Here is a 20,320-nt window from a genome sequence, read left to right on the forward strand (position 1 = left end):
TTACTGCCGCCTTGTGGCCGGTGACGATCACTACATCAGAACTTCCGTCTCAGTCTCAACCCGGAAGCAAAACCCGACGTCCGGTGATCATTTCCTACAGGTCACATTTTCACTACACAGTTTGGAAGAAATGGCGGACATGGATGAATTGTTCGGGAGTGATGGGGACAGCGACAATGAGCAGCGAGGTGAATACGTCTCTCTACCGCGGAAATTAGTTGGGGATGAAGTTACAATAGTTGCGTGCATCTGGGAAGTGTTTTTTCAGATGCTAAAGCAGAAACTAACGTTAGCTTTGATGCAACACTCATAGTGTAACTTGAACGTCACTTATACTTACCATTAACGTTACGACCCAATATTTGCTATGTATTAAACAAGTACACGAGTATCCATTCAACGCTAGGTCGACCTTTGTGTTTCCTAGCTAGCGTTAACTAACGTGTGCCAGAGATGGGGACTCGCACACACGGTGACTTGAGACTCTACTTGAGACTCGTCCTCGAAAGACTTCAGTCTCGACTCGGACTCGAGCTTTGGGACTAGTGAGCATCTCTGACGTGTGCTAACTAGCGTTAAATAGCTAATGTTCACTAACCTAGCGTTAAATAGTTAGCTAAAGGTGGAGCTAGAAGTCGCTTCACTTAGCGACGGCTGTAACAGTATTCCTCGACCACATGTTCTAATTTTTCAGATAATACGTTTTAATAATGTAATCTTAACTTTGACATTTGAATTAATTTCAATATGTTTCCGGTTGAGGTTGTGCTTTGCAGGGATGTCAGTAAAAAGCAGTCCAGGTCAACAAATAAAATCAACCACCAACCACCGACATATATGTCAGGAGTGAAATCTACCTGTATTTGAATGACTCATCCATACAATATGTCATGCAGTGTTTTACACATAATCATCGCTATTGATGCAGAACGTAATTGTAATGCTCTGAACTGTGTCACCTAGAAACCCCAGCACTCAACCGCTGCAAAATGATGCACTGTGTTATGTGGTGGTTTCCTTTGTTTAGAGTCTGGTTCTGGCTCTGGCTCAGACTCCGAGCAGGAGAGACCCCGATCTGCCAGCAACGCCTCGGGCAGCGGCAGCGACAGCGAGAGGGGACAGAATGATGACGATGAAGAGGAAAGCCAGGAGGCAGGAAAACCCAGCATCAATAAGGTGTGTTTGACTCAGCTTCCTCAAGAAGAAAGAGGATCATTCTGAGCTTAGATTTGACTCTGTACAATGGGTATGCAAGGAAATATTACTTTAGAAATCTTATTACATGTTGCAATGTATTGCAAAACCATTAGAGGAAATTTAGGAAGAACTGGAAAAGCAGACAAACTGGGACTGTATCAGATTGTGATCCGATGTGCAAAGATCCCCAAATACAATTTAGAATGTTTAAATCATTTTTCTGTCATTAAAAATCAGTTTGGTACGTCCCTTTCATTTGAACTTAACTTTCTTGTACTTGTTTTGTAAAAATGTGTTTCAACAAGTGTGTTATGTCTCATTCAGCAAAAGCTTCCAACTCCAGATGAATGTAAACGACCCTGACAAACTTGATGAATGTTACTTGTGCCTCAATGAGCGTGTCTGTTAATGAATGAGCATAATCCATTACATTTCATTACATGTCATTTAGCTGACGCTTTTATCCAAAGCGACTTATAATAAGTGCATTTCCATATCGAGATACAAACTCAATAGAACAAGTAACAAGAAAATACAATTTTCATCAAATAAGCAGTTTCAAAACATGCTACGATCCACGCCACAGTATATTCATTTAAGGCTACGTGTCCTCCTGAATATGACTTATAATGAAGTCCTGCTTTTGGAGATTGATAACTGTCACCAGCCCAAAGAATTTAAGGAATGGGGAAAAAGTGCGGTTAATGTCCCAGAAATAAAGAAGAAAATGAAATAAAGGGCCCAAATAATTGATTGTTTTACAATTTGTGTTGTTAATTATGATATTGAATTGTTTATAATGGCATCAACTATCAATTTAAAGGAATGGTGACATTGTCTGAATATATAATTAGACCTATCAATATATAAGCCTCGTTCATATTGCGGTCAAGATAATGTCCACTAACCTTACTCTGAAATTGAAAGTTTTTTTTTAACTCAAAATTTCTTCAGAGTGATGGTACATAATGAAAGCTTGGATAACTGCACTGGCCCCCTGAGATGGGTCTGGACCGCTCCGAAATAGTTTGAAGAGAAAATTCAAATCACACAAAACAGTAGTCAATTTTGCCAAGTTCTCCTAAATCCCTAAAGCGAGGCCCATGGGTCACACCGCCTCCCCTTCCAAACTTAATCTCCTTTCCTCCCCCCGACCCCCCCCCACCTCAACAGGAGCTGTTTGGCGACGACAGTGAGGACGAACAACACAGTCAACACAGCGGCAGCGACAACCAGTCGGAACGGTCGGCCAACCAGTCGGCGGCCAGCATGCACTCCGAGCCGGCGGACCGCGACCACTCCGACGGCGAGCAGCACAGCGGCTCGGAGCGTGGCCGCCTGGACGAGGACGACGAGGACGGGGGCCGCCGGTCGGGTGCAGGAAGCCCCGCCGGCAGCGGGATGTCTGCAGAGGGGAGCCCTCGCTCTGAGATGGGCAGCGCGCATTCAGAAAGAAGGTACGCCGGCACCGTTAAAGCGGACAACAGAAAAACAATTTACTTTGACATGAGACCGACGTTGTGACCTGTCATTTCATAATGGGGCACTAACCGTTGTTGACCATCCTCGATGCGTTTGCTTGAATCCAGTGTGCACAGTGAGCCTGGGACTCCGCAGTCAGGGGCCGCCACCCCTCTGTCTGACGGGGAAGCCTCCGGCAGGGAGAACCAGTCTGATGATGAGAAGTGGGGAGGAGGGACTAAGAGCGACCAGTCGGAGGATGAGGAGGAGAAACGCCGTTACTCTGACGAAGAGAGGGAGAACTCTGACGACGAGGGGCCGAGGAACCGGAAGTCAGGTACTCCTGAGGTTTCTGCTTAAAAAGGTGGAGGGATTGGCCACAAACGGCCCGTCCGTGAAAATCCTGACACATTGGATTTTGTGGACTAAGTGTGCATGTGTCCTCTGCCTTTTTAAAAGGTGTACCATTTGGCCTTGTAGAAATTCCACTGCTTCATCGACTGTTGTGATTTCCCATTTCAGAATCGGCAAAGGGCAGTGATAGTGAAGATGATTTCTTAAGACAGAAAACCAAAACGAAAGCCTCTTACGATTCAGATTCGGACAGCGATGTCGGGTCAAAGAAAGGTAAGAAGCGTTTTGGCTTTTTTCACAGATCTACACTTCAAAACTGCTCTTTTACTGCTCGTTTTTAAAGTAGTCCTTCTTCCATTGTGTTCATAGTAAAGAAGACGGCAGCAGACGACCTGTTTGGAGAGGCCGACGACATCTCCTCAGACAGCGACGCGGAGAAGCCTCCGACCCCGGGACAACCCCTGGTACTGTCTGTCCCCCCTGCCCTCCTTCCTCTGATCATCAAGCCTCTTTAATTGTGCCCAATCCTTTTCGTTATTATGTCATAATAAGAGTTCCCAAATCTTTTTCCTCAGAGCCTCTTGCTAAGTCTCTCTGAGCTGATCCCCATCATCACGGGTTATTGAATATTACAAGTTTTTCTGTCGTGTGTCTGTGTCCAGGATGCAGAGGACGGGATGGAGGGCGACCACACAGAAGAGGAGCACGCTCCTGAAACCCGAATTGAAGTCGAGATCCCAAAAGTCAGCACAGACTTGGGATCTGACCTTTATTTTGTCAAGCTGCCAAACTTCTTGTCTGTGGAGCCCAGGTCAGAACTGTGGCGTGTTTAATAAATCCAATATAAGCACATTGAATGAGCTTTAAAGAAAGAACAGATTGGCTGCCAATCTGCAGCTAAGTTGTTGACCGTTAACTCTGCTGGGTCTGCTATACTCATTTAGATGTTCTTCACCCTTTTACAGACCTTTTGATCCTCAGTACTATGAGGATGAATTTGAGGATGAAGAGATGCTGGACGAAGAGGGACGGACCAGGCTCAAGCTGAAGGTGTGTAGTCTGCGTTGTGTGTGTGAATCACACAGGTTTCTTTTTGTATCTGTGGACCGATGCTCTTGTCAAGAGCGGCACCAGTGAGCACTCTTTGGCCCTCACAGGTCGAGAATACCATTCGTTGGCGAGCCAAGAGAGACGAGGAGGGCAACGAATCACGGGAAAGCAATGCGCGCATCGTCAAATGGTCCGATGGCAGGTGTGTGTTATGTTTGTTTGTGTGTGTGTGTGTGTGTGGGTGTGGGTGTGGGTGTGTGTGTGTGTAGGGGTGCCACGGTGTACACATTCTGTGGTATTAAATGTTTTTCTTTTTCGCCCCACAGCATGTCCCTCCACCTAGGGAACGAGGTGTTTGATGTTTACAAGGCTCCTCTCCAGGGAGACCACAACCACCTGTTCATCAGACAGGGCACTGGACTGCAGGGACAGGCTGTGTTCAAAACCAAGCTCACCTTCAGGTAACGCAGTGACGAGCCCTGTTGTTGTCGGTGACGGGCCGCTACTAGGACCCCCGTGTTATCACTCCAGGCAAAAACGGGTTGCTCGGGACACTCCTCGGCCTGGCTCCCTGACATGCGCCCAAACAATAGCAGAGTTGTTTGGTTCAGGCATGCACTTAATGCTGTAAGTCCATGGTCACCTCGCGCAGGCTGCCCAGGGTTCTCTCAATAAGAAGTGTGTAAGCCTCTTAGCGGCCCCCAGGTCCACCTGGTCGTTCTGTCTCCTCAGACCACGTAGGACAAATGGGACACAAGCCTCCACGCTGCCAGACAGGATATTAACATTTGTTCTGCTTGTGTAACATCAGAGCGCAGCTTTGATTTTGAATAGAGCCGAAGCTGCTCATGGTACAATTTTAAAAAATTGTATATACAAGCTGGATTGATACAGTCTGGGACTAGTTAACTGATTAGCTTGATATTCCGAAGACCTATGGAAGTAAATCTGTGCCATCGGGGGTTGAAATAAAAAGGTGATTGAATTTCTAGCAATGAATATTTATGCATTGAAATTTTGTTTTTCAACATTAAAACACCGCAAAAAAATTCAACCTAAAAAAAAAAACTGTTAATTTTCAGCTGCAAAAGAAATGACGGTTACAATATTCAACCCAAAATTTTTTAACCTTGACACACCAACATCCGGGACACTAAGGAAGAGCAATCGATTCTAGCTTCAAGATCAGGAGTGTGCGTCAAGTTAAAGGAGCGAGCACCCAAAACACCTTCGGCTTCACATTGTAGCCATGTCCAATAATAACGGGGCTTTAACTCTTCTTCATGCCATCAGTGTGGTTTGTGTCTAAGATTCCGTAATAGACAGCTGACATTTGTACATTAACAGACTGTATTGGACATGAACTAAGCGGAAGTTAAACGAGAGCGTACAGCCGCTCACTATACGCCTCTTCTTCTAGTTTTGAATTAATTTAATAATGCTGAGATCCTTCAACAAGATGTTAGGAGTGATTGGCGGAGTTTTGAATCCAAGAACGCGCTTGAAGAGGCACATGAGCCGCTGTAGCGTAGTGGGGAGGGGGGGGGGGGGGGGGGGGGGGCAGCGGCGGAGCGTGCAGACGCATAAACCCGACAGGACATGCAGGAATAACCACAGTAGCGCCATGTGCGGAAAGTGATCGGTGGAAGGATCCTTTTTCTGAGCGGCACAAGCCGGTTTGGCTACGGGTGCGTGTTTGTTTTCCCCCGGCAGGCAGATGTTGTCTGCCTCCGTCACTTGAGTCGTCACACATTTGCAAACATATTGTTGAAAATGTTCAAAAATGCATCCCATATCCATTGCAGCGATTACGATTGTATAAGTGAGCACTACATCACTGCCACGTATGAAGAAATACATAAAAGAACATTTATTAAAAGTTCGCCACAACCGGGATTCGAACCGTGTCGCGCAAATTAACGTTGCGCCACAAAGCCGCTGCGCTACACACTCGGCAAACCGAGCATTTAGGAATCTAGCTGATTTGTATAGTGTAAAGTTGTATATCGTCAGTGGCAAGCAAACGTTTTGGTTCAGGGTGAACATTATATGTTCTTTTATGTATTTCTTCATACGTTGCCACACTGATGGCATAAAGAAGAGTTAAAGCCCCGTTATTATTGGACATGGCTACACACCGAAGCCGAAGGTGTTTTGGGTGCTCGCTCCTTTTGCTTGACGCACGCTCCTGATCTTGAATCTAGAATCGATTGCTCTACCTTAGTGTCCCGGATATTGGTGTCTCACGGCTGAATTTTTTGGGCTGAATATCGTAACCATAATTCTTTTTGCGGCTGAATATTTTAACAGTGATTTTTGTTAGGTTGAATTTTTTGCAGTATTTTAATGTTGAAAAACATTCAGATACATAATTTCAATGCATAAATATTCAGTGCTAGAAATTCAATCACCTTTTTATTTCAACCCCCGATGGCACAGATTTACTTCCATAAAGACGGACCTCTAGATCTGAAAAGTATAACCAATTTACAGACTCTTATATCTCTGATGTGACACAAGAGCTGAGTTTGAGTTCTTTCTTCTTGGGTGAAATTGAGCATGATGTGTATGATGCTACGAGGTGCTGGAGCTTTCCTGCAGACTAACAGTTTGGGTTTCATTTCAGTATTTCCCGGCACAATGTTTTGTCTGTCATTCAGCACAAAAATATGCTGAATTAAATGTCTTGCTAATGAACCACCATTGGTGGTTAACATAACATGCATTTGTGTGCACCAAATAGAAAGCCCACAAATGAAAACATTGCTCCATAGTGCCACGTGTTGTCCTTAACCCTTCATGTTTTTTGCCTGTTTATATTGCAATGTTAGTGTTTTTATGCTTTAAAAATGAGACATTAAAGAAATGGGTGAAACTGCACCATTTTTGGAATTTCTTAATATACACCTGAAATGTGACATTCTGTTTCCTCTGTATTTCTAGGCCCCACTCCACAGACAGCGCCACCCACAGGAAGATGACCTTGTCTCTGGCTGATCGCTGCTCCAAGACACAGAAGATCCGAATCCTTCCCATGGCGGGACGAGATCCGGAGTCGCATCGGAATGAAATGATCAAGGTAGCGAGCTCACTGCTTCCTTTCATTCCTGTTTGAGAAGGATATCGGGGTCCCGAGGCGCGTTGACCAGCATCAGGCCCATCTACATAAGATCAAATAATCAGTCATTACTCGCACAGTGGGGACAATTGCAGGATTAGGAAGACATAACGTGATTTGCTTGCATAATGGGTTTACTCTGTGGTCCCTGAAATGGAAATATCAGTGAATCCAGGGGGGCTTGTGGTAGTTGTTGTAGCAGTATGGTTGCATGAAAGTTGTGTTAAAGTATATGTTTTAACTTAAAAACAACTCCGACATAAAATGTTTTCTTCTTCTGTCATGTGAACCCAATAGGACAAGAAATACTAGTGCATTTGCTGAGACATTTGCATTGTATTTTCAGGGCAGCTTGCACCCGCAACAACTTGAGTTTCATTGTACCAGCGTACACCTTTTAAATATAGTCGCCCCCCCTTTACGTCTTCCTTCCTTGGTTTCCCAGTAAATGTGGCTTTATTACAGCAGGATTTGGGTACCCATGCAGGTACATTTTAAATCTATTCTGAATATGTACAATGATGCTGCAGAGAGTATGTAGCTAACATAGGTTCATATTCAAGTGAAGAATACCTGGAACTGATATTTCAACTGTGAAAACCATTAACATCATATAATCTGTCGGGTGGATTTGCTGGCAGAAAGAGGAGGAGCGGCTGCGAGCTTCCATTCGCAGAGAGTCCCAGCAGAGGAGGATGAGGGAGAAGCAACACCAGAGAGGCCTGAGCAGCGGTTACCTGGAGCCCGACCGATACGATGACGAGGAGGATGGCGAGGAAGCTGTCAGCCTGGCGGCCATCAAGAGCACATACAAGGGAGGAGGAGGCCTGAGAGGTGAGGAGGAATGGATGCTCACATTCTCTTTATTATTCTCTTTATAGTTTTTTTTTTTTTTTTTAAGTCACTGATCTCTAATGAGCAACCCCCCTCCCTCCATCTTCCCCTCTACGCCATCCAGAGGAGCGAGCAAGAATCTATTCATCCAGTGATGAAGGCTCTGATGATGACAAGGCCCAGAGGCTGATGAAGGCCAAGAAGCTAGACAGCGACGAGGTGGGTGCAGTTAGCTGTTGAACATGCAGGGGACAGTGTGGAGCAGTTCATCGAGGAGCTGAAAAACTAGATATGTAACCTTGTTCGCATGGGAACCCAATAGGACAAGAAATACTAGTTCTTTTCAATGAGCACTTAATCCTGCACTGGCAGAAAACAAAATGTATCCGTAAGCAGATATGAAAGGAAAGTAGTGAAAAGCTGTACAGAAGGTCTGCTGCTGTCTGAGACTGACTGTTCTGTCTTGTGTGCAGGAGGGCGAAGGATCAAGCAAGAGAAAGGCAGAAGATGACGACGACGACGACGAGGAGCAGGAAGTAGCCACCAAGAAGGCCAAGAAATATGTCATCAGCGACGAGGAGGAGGAGGAGGAGGAGGAAGTGGAGGAAGTGGAGGAGGAGGAGGAAGAGGGGGGGAAGGAGGAGGGGGAAGAGGATGATGAATAACAAACTTTTCGCTACCTTTTTTTATCAATTCAACTTTATTATCAATGCTCAGCCCACATGGCATATAAACAAGCCATATTTTGTTTTTGTATATTTTCTTAAGACCTGGGTGAGTGCGATTTGTGTATTTGCTTGTTTATGTAATGTACAGAAAAGGGGGAGAAATAAAAAAAAAAACATTGTCTTATGTAAGGAAAGTCCCTAAGGCGCCTTTTGTTAATTTTTTGACCAGCATTGGGACTCGTATGCATGACTCACATTGCTGTCAATGAAATATACTGCTTAGTCCGATTTACAATCAAAACCGAGGTTAATAGAATAAGTGCAGTAGTTTTTCCTGAGAATAAATTGGGTTTACCGAATACAAGCAAATGTGGCTTACTCACGTAACAAAACCCTGTACTGACATTTGACCTTTGAGAATGCATGAGTGCGCAGAGAGTAGTGTGGGACCAAATCTCAACCATTAAAACAACCAACTAAACTCAGTGGACGGGAGAAGCCAGAGAACCAGGGATCTGGGAGGAGTAACGCTGCCAGAGGCAACCGTCCTGCAGGCAGGGAACGGAAGGAGAGTTATGGGAATTATAAATACAACTTGGCATTGGTGCCCACTTCATTCTTTAAGTCGTCACCCTGCCTCTGCAAATAGCCACAACTAGAAGGCGTAGCGGGTAATACTGGTCAGTTGTCACACAAATCCTTTATTTGATAGCTTTCCAAAAACAGCCGCTATACAAAATAACCACCACTTTGTCAATTGCTGTTGAATGGATGCAGCACTGACTCCTTGTCTATGACATTAAGTCTGTATGTGAAATACTGAAAGAAAATCGCCCCAGAGCCGACTCAGGGAGGCCCTTTACAGGCACTGTGGTGCTGTGATCTGAATGCCAACGTTAGCATGCGGACATTGTTGAGGTTAAGCAGGAACAAAGTTCGCTATGTTCACTTTCTCGGTTCAGCTAGTGAGCTTATCAGCACTTTGTGGTTGTTTGGGAACCAGAAGTATCAGCACGGAAGGTCGTGTTATGAGGCCGATGGTGTATAGAGTTTGCAGGTGTTTAGCTAACAGCTAATGGGATCGTTATTTGTGTCCAGAAAGAGTGTTCATTTTGATTTGGGTAAGATTGTACATACATAGCTGATACACAGCTCATTGGTGTTTAGACCGGTTCTTGGCTAATTCTAGGTTGTGTTCATTCAATCACACAATACAACAGTAACGTGCACTGTTTCTAGTTTATTCATTATTTCCGAATCATATTTAAAAAATAAATGCTACCATTGTGGCCGTTTTGCGTTTCAGCCTAAACTTACTTCTAAAAAAATAAAAAATAAATAAAGAAAAATAAAGAAAAAATCATGTAGCAAAACATGTGTGAAGTATTTAGTACAAATTGGTGAAATGTCGAGGTGTGTCAGTGTTCCAGTTAGAACCAACCGAGGTCAGGTGAGGTATTGGGACTTGATCCCTTTTCAGCCACACAGTGAAAGTGGAATGTGGAGAACAACAGGTTACTGATTCAAGTTCATCAACCAGAATGACGCACATAATCTCTCTCACCCACACACCCCCACCCACATGCACACGCACACAGCGGATCACTGTAACAACCCTTGTGTCCGACCTCTCTCTCAGCCCCGTCTAGACAGAACTAGCTGTAGCTGCTGGAACATAAAACACTGAGTTAGTGATCAAGAGCTAGAAAGTACATCAATTCTCTCTCTTGACAAATACCCCCCTCGTGGCCACAGACCACTGTTAGAATAGTTAAAAGAGCCAAGGACTCCGTCGATACTGTGCTACGCAGTAGATGCTTGTTATGTCAGGGCGGCATAGAGTGTGTGGAATCTGCTTGTCCTGGAATGAGGTTGCTGTGCGACCTGAGCCCGGGGGGTGGGGGGGCACCAATGTTCCCGGGACAGGGGTGTGTGTGCACATGCTCGTACGTACATACATGCATGAATGCATGCATGCGGCCCACAGACCGACGCACGCTGAACTATCTGAAGCACCTCCTGTAAAACGATGTAGTGCCGGGAAAGGGGGACGGTGTTGAAGCGGCGCTGCGTTACCTCAGACTGCAGTGGGTTATGTAAACCCAATTCCACGCAGTAAGGAGTGGGGAAGGGAGGGGGCAAGAGGAGAGAAAGGAGGCACTGCTACACACAGTCAGCACTGACTGACGGGGGACGCAGCACAGGGGAGGGCTGCAGTATTTCACCCCCTTGTTTTCTCCTCCCCCTCCGTGTAGGCTTTCTCGCTCTTTATCACTCTTTTTTTTCCCCCCCACAGTTTTTCCACTCCGTGGCGTCACATTTTCTGTGAAGGAAGCAAAGCAGAGAGGTTACGTTTGCTATTCCTAGAACCACGCACAGCGAACCACAGCTGAGGCCCTCGGATGGACTCTGGTGTTGTTCATGGGTAACTTGGCCAATTGTGCCCGAGGGGAGACGAGCTGGGTCAGTTTTGGGCCGGGTGCTTTTGGAAACAGTCTCGGTGTCCTCTTTGTTTGCATTCACTGTTACACTGACACACTACACATGTGTATATTTATATATATATTGTATATAGATCCTCAAAGAATGATATCCTCTTTGCTTTCATTCTGGGATTTATCGACCCCTAACGTTGCTTTTTTAGTCAAAAGGTGAGGAAGATTGAATTTATGGAATCTTTCCTTCTACTTTGACTATCTTTAAGGCATATTCTTTAAGAGTTTTTTCTCTGGTAAATCTCTTTTGTTCCCTTAATTTACATCTACCAGTCTAGCGCTGTGTACTCTGACTGTATTTCATCGCTCAGTGCCCTTTACCCTGTCTCAGTGTGTCACTTCCCCCCCGCTGCTGCTTATATAAAAGTCTAATAAATAAAATAGAAACACAATACTTTACTCTCTCCGCAGGTTCTTCCAACACGCACACATGACACTGCAGCTAGGGCCTCAGCAGGAACCTTTCCCCTCACACACAAGCAGGTGTGCATTATTCACACGCACATCCACATAAACATGACTGTAACAATTCTGTATGATGTGTTTTTTTTTTTCTCCTGACCTTAACAATTTGGGTCAGCTTGTTCCTCCGTAAGAACGGGCTTAATCTGTAAACATCGGGTTACCTTCAGCCGTGAGCTGCTCTGCACACAGATTACACTCAAGCTTTGTTCAAAACAGACAAAACAAAACAAGGAAGGTGACCGTCTGTGGCACAGATTTTCCACCTCAATAATCACACAAAAAGTAATTTGTTCCTCAAATGCATTATTAATAACTGCATCATTATTGGCTGCATTTATTTATACATCCATCTGATTTCCCTCTATTGCAATTCATACATGAATAAAAACACAGTTCGGGGTTGTCACACTGCTCATAAAGGATGGTGATTACAGGCTAGGTTTCCTTTTAAAAGGTTTGGCCTTTGTTCAACGGACCACATGGACGACAATATTTAAATCCACATTGCAGTTCACCCACGCACACAACATGGGTGGAAAGTCACTTAGCAAACTGGCCTAAGTAAAATGTTAATACATTATTGTGTTACTTTCAACTTCTACTCTGCCTCTGGACACTGTCCCCTTTATCCTATATCTACTGTATTTGACAGCGATGGGTTAATGGGATGGGTTAATTTTCAAATGAATATTTTATTTAAAGTAACACACATTTGTGAAATACTTTGTCAAAGATTAAACTCTGTTTGGTGTTACTCCTTAAAAGTAAAGGGGAAAACAGGGAAAAGTCAAAAATATGGATTTTACTATAGCATTTTTTTCATCTTTTATTTGGTGCCATTGGAATGAATTAAAATCTCTATAAAGTTAAAAACAAGCACAACCATAACTATTGAATAAAGTCAATCATTTATAACAATCTAATAATTGGATTTACAATAACGGAACCAGCTCTGAGTACGTCCACTGTTGCTGGGTGGGAAAGGGTTAACACGGGACGTGTGAGTTCCCACAGCGCAGACATGGAGGCCCGGGGCTATGCCAGCATCTTGCGTAAACACAAGCCCCAAGTGGGTCATTAACATCAGCATTTCTCCCAAGTGTACGTCAGGGAGTTCCTTATTAGGCCTGCTTTGTTCCATGAAATAGGAATATTAGCGGTGTCTTATATGTGCAGAAGTTGAATGGTGTCCAAGGGAACAAAGAAGTCTGCAAGCTCGCAAAGGTAAAGATATGCTCTCTACCACAACCCTCCGCATGGGCTTGCTCAATGGGCCGCCGGGATGTCGGTGGGTTTCAAAGGGTTAAAACCAGAGTGCGGAGGATAAAGGGAGAAAGGGGAGAAGCCATCCGGTTATGAAATGCAAAGAGAAGGGCTCTGTGGTGGAAAGCGGAGGATGGGAAAGAGGCGCTGAGGGCGGGTGTGGGCCGAGGGCCTGGCCAGCCTCCTCCTGCATGTGATATTTCTGAGCCCGGTGCGACTCGCAGTACATTACACCCTCCTGACCTCCCGTTATCTAACCGGCCTGCCAACACCAAAACAAACTCTCTCTCTCTCTCTCTCTCTCTCTCTCTCACTTTTACATCTTAATTCTCTGTCATCTACAACCACGTCTCACCTCCCGAGCATTCAGATCAGGATAACAGACAACATGCATCTGTCAGGCAAACGGAAGTTTTGATTAATCAGAATTTGTGTCCCACTGCAATTAATAACAGTGCGTTACACAAACAAGGCACGACGTTGGTAGCATTTGATGTGACAGCTTGGGTGCGAAGTGTCATTTGATGCCACACTGGCCCAATTTCCTGAACTAAATTTGCAACCCTGGAGCAGCAATGATGTTTGATGTTTTTTCATCTTGCGTCACGTGGCAGCGCTGAGGTAACATTTTAAACCCTTTGGCGCTCTTTCATCTAGATGCCGGCTTTGATGGGTTGATGATTGGTGATCTGGTGGGGCGTCTGTTGTCTCTGGACTGCGGTTATGAAATCACCCTGCAGTGCAGAGTGCTGCTGCTGGTGCAGAGAGTGAGGGGAGCTATTTTCTGCTAAACACCTTCCCCCATCTCCAAACAGGCCCCCAGCTGAGAGGACACCACAAATATCTAGTTTTCTGCATGTGTACCCCTTCTGCGGATTGCTTTCTGTGGTCTCCAGCAGTTGCTTTCAGTTCATTTTTCATTTCCTCTCCCCGTCCCCACTTCTCTCTCCCTCTCTCGCTTTCAGAAGTGTCTTCTGCCGCAGTGCACATCAATCGTACCATGCACACTTTTTCTATATGTTACACCCCCTCACACTGCGTCTGCCGTGTGTCTATTGTGAGCAGGTAGTGTTTTCTTTACTCCTAATGAGTGATAAACAGCCTCATTGCTGCAGCTGGCAGCTGGGTATCTAACGGTCTGTACTGTAACAGCAACAGGAAGCAGCAGCATGAGTCACGTTAGGGGACGTTCAACATCTCTCGTTGCAGATATGAATTGTCCATTGGACCTCGTTGGAGCTTCTGTGTCAGCCCCCTCGCTGCACCTCTCGTCTCCTTCACCCCTCTTTGGTTTCCTGTTGTTTCTTTCTCCCATCCGTACCCTCTGGCCCTTGTCACTGTTTAACCCACTCTCACAGCCCAACTGCTGTTTGAATAGGTAAACAAGCTGGCTGGGTGAGGGGGGAGATCTCGCCCATGTGTGCCAAAAAGATGCATCCACTTGTCCAACCGCCTCTTTCCCATGACTGCAAATCATTATCACCATGGATACTTCCACAAATAGAGCATCAGCTGAATGAGGACACCCAGTCATTAGAGAGGCCAAAAGCACACACATTTTATACCTGGAGCGAGGGAACAATGACCCAGCTTTCTGATAAGGCTCTTTTCTGAGGAGAGCATTTGGATGAATAAGGTGTCCAAATTCGTCCAAGACTTAAGTACAATTTGTGGAGAACAACACAAGTTGTTTAAGTTTGTGGGACTAAAGCAAATAATCAGGTTTATTTCTGCCACTGTGATGCACTCAAACCAAGCAACCGTTTGCATGGAGCTTAACATTGCATGTGTTAAGTTATGCTTGTTAGTGTACCATTCAAGTATACCTACTTGAATGGTTTCTCTTCCATCAACCTTAATCAACTGACTTCTACAATTTTGTAATCCAACTCTTCCATTTGTCTCCTGGATCCAATTCCAACTAAGCTGCTTAAGGACGTGTTTCCGTTAATTAGCACATCCCTACTGGATATTATGAATCTGTCTTTGTTGACAGGACATGTACCACAGTCCTTCAAGGTAGCTGTAATTTAACCTCTTCTTAAGAAACCTACTCTAGCTCCAGAGGTGTTGGCTAACTACAGACCCATCTCTAATCTTCCCTTCCTCGTTAAGATCCTTGAGAAATCTGTCACAAATCAATTATGTGACTTTCTACAAAACAATGCTTTGTTCGAGGATTTCCAGTCAAGATTTCGAGTGCATCATAGCACAGAAACGGCACATTACAAATTATCTTCTACCTGCATTGGACCAAGGACTTGTCTCTTTTCTTGTATTGCTGGACCTCAGTGCTGCATTTGACACCATCGATCACCGTATCCTGCTGCAGAGACTGGAACACTTGATTGGCATCAAAGGAACTGCACTCAGCTGGTTTAAATCTTATTTATCGGATCGATCCCAGTTTGTGTTTGTGAACGGTGAATCATCGAGGACCACCAATGTTGGTCACGGAGTCCCACAAGGTTCTGTGCTTGGACCGATTCTATTTACCCTGTACATGCTTCCTTTAGGCGACGTTATCAGAAAACACCGCATAAACTTCCATTGTTATGCAGACGATACTCAACTGTATCTATCGATCAAGCCAGAAGACACTAACCAGCTTGTTAGACTTCAGGATTGTCTTGGAGACATCAAAACTTGGATGACCTGCAACTTCCTGATGTTAAACTCGGAAAAAACGGAAGTTATCATGATAGGCCCAGAGCGCCTTCAAAGTCAGCTGTCAAGTGATACAGTCTCTATGGATGGAATTGCTCTGGTACCCAGTTCTCTTCGACCAGGATTTGTCCTTCAACTCAAGACTTCAAGGACTGCCTTTTTTCATCTACGTAATATATCGAAAATCAGGAACTTCCTGTCTCAAAGTGATGCAGAAAAACTAGTTCATGCATTTGTTACTTCTAGACTGGATTACTGTAATTCTTTGTTATCAGGCTGCTCTTGTAAATCGCTTAAACCTCTCCAGCTGATTCTGAATGCTGCAGCACGTGTATTAACAAGAACTAAGAAATGGGATCATATAACTCCTGTATTAACTTCTCTGCACTGGCTTCCTGTTAAATCAAGAATAGAATTTAAGGTACTTATCCTCACCTACAAGGCACTTGTCTTATCTTAAAGAGCTTGTTACACCGTATTGCCCTACAAGGCATCTGCGCTTCGTAGATGCTGGGCTACTTGTGGTTCCTAGAGTTTTAAAAAGTAGGATGGGGGCCAGGGCCTTCAGTTATCAAGCTCCTCTTTTGTGGAACCAGCTTTCACTTTCAGTCCGGGGGCCAGACTCGGTCAGTTCATTTAAGATAAAGCTTAAAATGTTCCTCTTTGATAGTGCTTATAGTTAGGGCTGGCTCAGGTTAGCCTGGACCAGCCCTTAGTTAAGCTGCTCTAGGCTTAGACTGCCGGGGGACTTCTTAGGACACACCGAGCCCCTCTCTCACGCTCACACTCTCACTCTCTCCTTCCACAATCATCCATGTTTTATTAATGTACATCACTAATTAAGCTTCTTTCCGGGAGTTCTTTGTGCTTTCTCGCCTAGCAGGTCTCTGTGGATCATAGTTTTGTGCGGACCCCGGTTCTGACTCCTGGCATGGCTCTGCTGACACCTGCTGCTGCCATTTAAATATGATTCATATTACTGTCATCATAAACCAACATATTTCTGCTCTCCCTCCCCACAGAAGCCTCTGTGGATGGTGGTTCGACCTGATGGTGGTTGTCCCTGCAGTGGTCCTGCCGTACACCTGTTCTGCTACTTGCAATTATTTGTATCATTTCTGTTAGAGAAATTGAATGTATTGTACATCTTTTACATTGTTGATTCTGTAAACATTACATCCATTGCAGTCTGTCCATCCCGGGAGAGGGATCCTTCCTCTGACGTTCTCCCTAAGGTTTCTTCCCTTTTTTCCCCATTGAAGGGTTTTTTCATATTTTGGGGAGTTTTTCCTGTGCCGATGTGAGGGTTTCGGGACAGAGGATGTTGCATGTGTACAGACTGTAAAGCCCTCTGAGGCTAATTTGTAATTTGCGATTTTGGGCTATACAAAATAAAATGAATTGAATTGAATTGTTAGCATTAACATAACATTGATTGCACCAGGCTAATCAGTGTTGGACTCCAGTTTGTTTCATAACGACAGGCAGCTGACCTGTGAGGGCAACCTCTGGTAAAACTAAAGCTCACTTAAGAGGATTGATCTGTGAGGTTACATACCTTTGTGGAGGGATTTTCTCTTTCAACATCATATTAGCAAGCGCAGCTCAGCACACACGCACACACGCGCACACACACACACACACACACACACACACACACACACACAGGCTAAAGTGCAGTACATTCCACTGGGAACAAAGTACATGCAGTACATTCCACCGGGAACAAATATACATATATATATATATATATATATATTAGGTATGTAATATATGGCACATAAGAAAGGTAGAGAAGGAGAATTCTTCTAGATATCAAAGTAGCATGAGACAAAGTTATGAAAGCACATCATTAGAAAATTCTTCACAGCTGGTGCCAGTTTCTAAATTGCGAATATGAAAATGACAATTTCAGATAAATTGATTAAAATGGACATGGTTTGATTTCCTATTGGTGTCAAAAAACAACAAACAAACAATGTATATTGTTTGGATGCACTTTGTTGCTAACATAACTTTTGTAAAGATTGGATATTTTTTTAGGACCAAACTAAAGCCTTGCTTTATTTATTGAAGAAGACTTTCTTATTTTCCTTTTGTCATTACTAGATATCGACTTATCCCTCTGTGTCTGGTATTAGTATTTTGAATTAGTGGGTTCACTTTAACAACCCTTTGAAAACTCTTTAAAAGATGCAAGATTTCTTTCTAAATTCTCCAAGAAGATTCTTTTTTCCCCCTTCATGATAAAGGCCATAAAAATAGGCGGCCCTGTGTAGGTGGTTCTGCTTCTTAGAAGAGACGCTATAAAATACACAGCTAGGCCCAATATACTGTTTTTCTTCTGTTCTTTTCCCATCAGTCATCTGCTCCTCTGCGTGAATGATTGTTTTCTCGTTCAACTCTTGGAAATATTTAGTGCATGTTGTATCATCCACGTCACCATGAGTCTGCAGCTAGCAAACCTCCTAACTCACATATGTCAAGCCCGCGGGCCAGATCCGGCCTCCCGGGGGGGCCAGTGCGGCCCACCAGATGACTTTGCTATTATGAGAATTACAGAAAGGTCCCCCCCATGCACGGCTGCTTCTGACAGACGAGAAGCTCATCCCCCTCCCCCCCTCGGCCCCCACCCGTTGTCTGCGCCCGCCGGTCCAATTGTCAGTGCCACCGATCAATCTGGGCAGTATCTGGCCCGAACCTGAAAGGAGTTTGACACCTCTGTCCTAACACCTCAACACCTCCTCTCCTGGGCCCGTTACCAGATGACTCAGATTACGTGTCCCCTCGGCTTCTCTCCCATGAAAACTCCTCATTAGTCTTTCACTCCATCTTGTCTCCACCTCACTATCTGTATTTCTTTTGTTTCCAATCAGTCTTCGAAGCAGGGGTAATTCTGCCATAATTTATCCCCCAGAATAACTCCCAGTTTATATGGTATTTGGCGTAAGGTTCTCACGCAAAGAGTTAAGTAATGCAGTGGTGGACTTCATAGGAGCTGTTGTTCTGCATTACACAGAATTACAGCAGCTCTCCACTGAAAATATATAGGTTACCTCATGTAAAGGGCAGTTACTGTTGAGCATATAGTGAATGTATCGTGTTAGGTGTCTACATATGTGATTGTCTGTGTCCTATGACAACCACATTTCTTCAAATGGTTAAGCTTGCATTAATTAAGGGAAACTGCCATGACTTTTTAGGTCATTTGAAGAAAGAGGATTTTTCTAAATAATGAAGCAGAACTTAATCGCTGAGTTTATGAAAAGCATAAAAAATCATCAAAATTGGGGATTATACATTATTTTCACATGACTGTGGCAATTGTGTAAAACTCTATGTGAAATGAATCCACAAACTGTAATTTAACATCACACTGAGTTGTCAATGAGATCCTCCCACGCTCTGTGGTTTGTTCATTTCAGCCTTTAATTTAATTCTATAACAATTGTTTTAGAATAAAAAAGTTCAGAGCCATATTTTTTGTTTCTAAAAATACAACAACTTTTAAAAAAAGAATCAAGATCCAAACCAAGCTGTAATAATCACTGAAAGTAAACTGTCTGCCTTGGAGTGGAAAGTTTAGTAAATGAAATGAGGTGGAATCAGGGAATGAAGAAAACACTCAATGATGCAAGAGACCGTGTGCGCTGTTTATTTACATGAATAAGTCTGATGTGTGTTTCTCCTTTATATGGATTTCAGTACACTTCATACCTGTAGGCTCCTCGATGCAGAATATCAGATGAGACAATTTAAAAATTTGCCTTGCTCCAAGTCACCATATCTCAATTGAACAAGATCTCTTAGGACATAAAATATGGTGTTATACCAATAGAATAATTATTCTTCCAGTAAAAATGGAAACTCTTTTTGTGGAAGTCAACCACCTTGACAATTCTTAAAAATGATTTTTATTACAGTGCAATATATGGAGTCTTATAAAATAACCCTTCTTTAAGTGCACAGTAAGTCATTTGTGTCCAGCTGATCATAAAATGATTCTTAGAAATGTCAGCAGAGATAAAGGAACCACATCCAGTACCAGTGTTGGGAAAGTTCACTTTCTATATGAACTAGTTCAAAGTTCAGTTCACAAATTTTAAAATGAACTAGTTCAGTTCAGAGTTCAAACTTCAAAATATTTGAACTAAGTTCACAGTTCCAACTAGTTCAGTTATTTTCTTCCATATGTTGCTGCAAGCTATTATTTTTCAAAATTATTGCCACAGCCCATGTAGAACCACAGACAGCAATTATTTGATCAGTTTTAACACTGAAGCTATGCATCAGATTTAATTTTGAATCCTTATCCAACCAGGGTTTACATTAGCATTGAGGGGACAGCATTCCCCCTTTGTTGCTTTAATGTTGCTGTCCATTCACTCCACACTAGCAGCAACTGCAGCGTTCACCCCTACAGTACATTCTCAAACACATGCTGCTTGAATGGTCTTTTTTAAATAAGGAATAAAAACACGACAGTTATCATTAAGGTGCAAATGTTTGCAAAGAAAGGTCAGATTCCTCCCATCCTCACCGACCTTGTCAGTAACTTCATAAAACTCATTTAAATTATTATACGCCGCCTCTTTGCTACACGCAGCTGTCGCCTCCATGCATTTCTTTTTTTTGATGACGCATGCGCGGTGCGACACTGGAGGCTGTTGTTGCCAGATTGGGTGTTTTTTCCGCTACTTATTAAGGCGCGTTTACAGTGTGTTTTCTATAGAAATCTCGCACCCCAT

General features: G+C 43.8%; 1 protein-coding gene across 2 annotated transcripts; it reads left to right on the forward strand.

Moving 5' to 3' along the window:
* Positions 1-92: 92 nt before the first annotated feature.
* Positions 93-11,044, forward strand: leo1 (LEO1 homolog, Paf1/RNA polymerase II complex component). 2 transcript variants are annotated; one of them, XM_037483682.2, is made up of 14 exons: positions 93-188; positions 1,028-1,176; positions 2,371-2,654; positions 2,787-2,995; positions 3,181-3,285; positions 3,382-3,476; positions 3,675-3,823; positions 3,978-4,062; positions 4,170-4,264; positions 4,389-4,523; positions 7,006-7,141; positions 7,822-8,014; positions 8,139-8,233; positions 8,488-11,044. In XM_037483682.2, the coding sequence occupies exons 1-14, from the start codon at positions 131-133 to the stop codon at positions 8,677-8,679; spliced, it is 1,980 nt and encodes a 659-aa protein (XP_037339579.2). In that variant the 5' UTR covers positions 93-130; the 3' UTR covers positions 8,680-11,044. The 2 variants fall into 2 exon arrangements, with proteins under 2 accessions (XP_037339579.2, XP_037339588.2); XM_037483691.2 differs by having other exon boundaries at positions 95-188; positions 1,052-1,176.
* The last annotated feature ends 9,276 nt before the right edge of the window (positions 11,045-20,320 follow it).

This window comes from Pungitius pungitius, chromosome 4, assembly GCF_949316345.1.
Source record: "Pungitius pungitius chromosome 4, fPunPun2.1, whole genome shotgun sequence".
In the NCBI taxonomy this organism is placed as follows: Eukaryota; Metazoa; Chordata; class Actinopteri; order Perciformes; family Gasterosteidae; genus Pungitius; species Pungitius pungitius.

What these genes read in the sequence shown, in the direction of transcription:
- leo1 (XM_037483682.2), top strand. Translation starts at nt 131, where the DNA reads ATGGCGGACATGGATGAATTGTTCGGGAGTGATGGGGACAGCGACAAT. An exon ending in AGCGCGCATTCAGAAAGAAG is followed by an intron (nt 2,655 to 2,786) that starts GTACGCCGGCAC and finishes GCTTGAATCCAG; the next exon opens with TGTGCACAGTGAGCCTGGGA. An exon ending in ATCGGAATGAAATGATCAAG is followed by an intron (nt 7,142 to 7,821) that starts GTAGCGAGCTCA and finishes ATTTGCTGGCAG; the next exon opens with AAAGAGGAGGAGCGGCTGCG.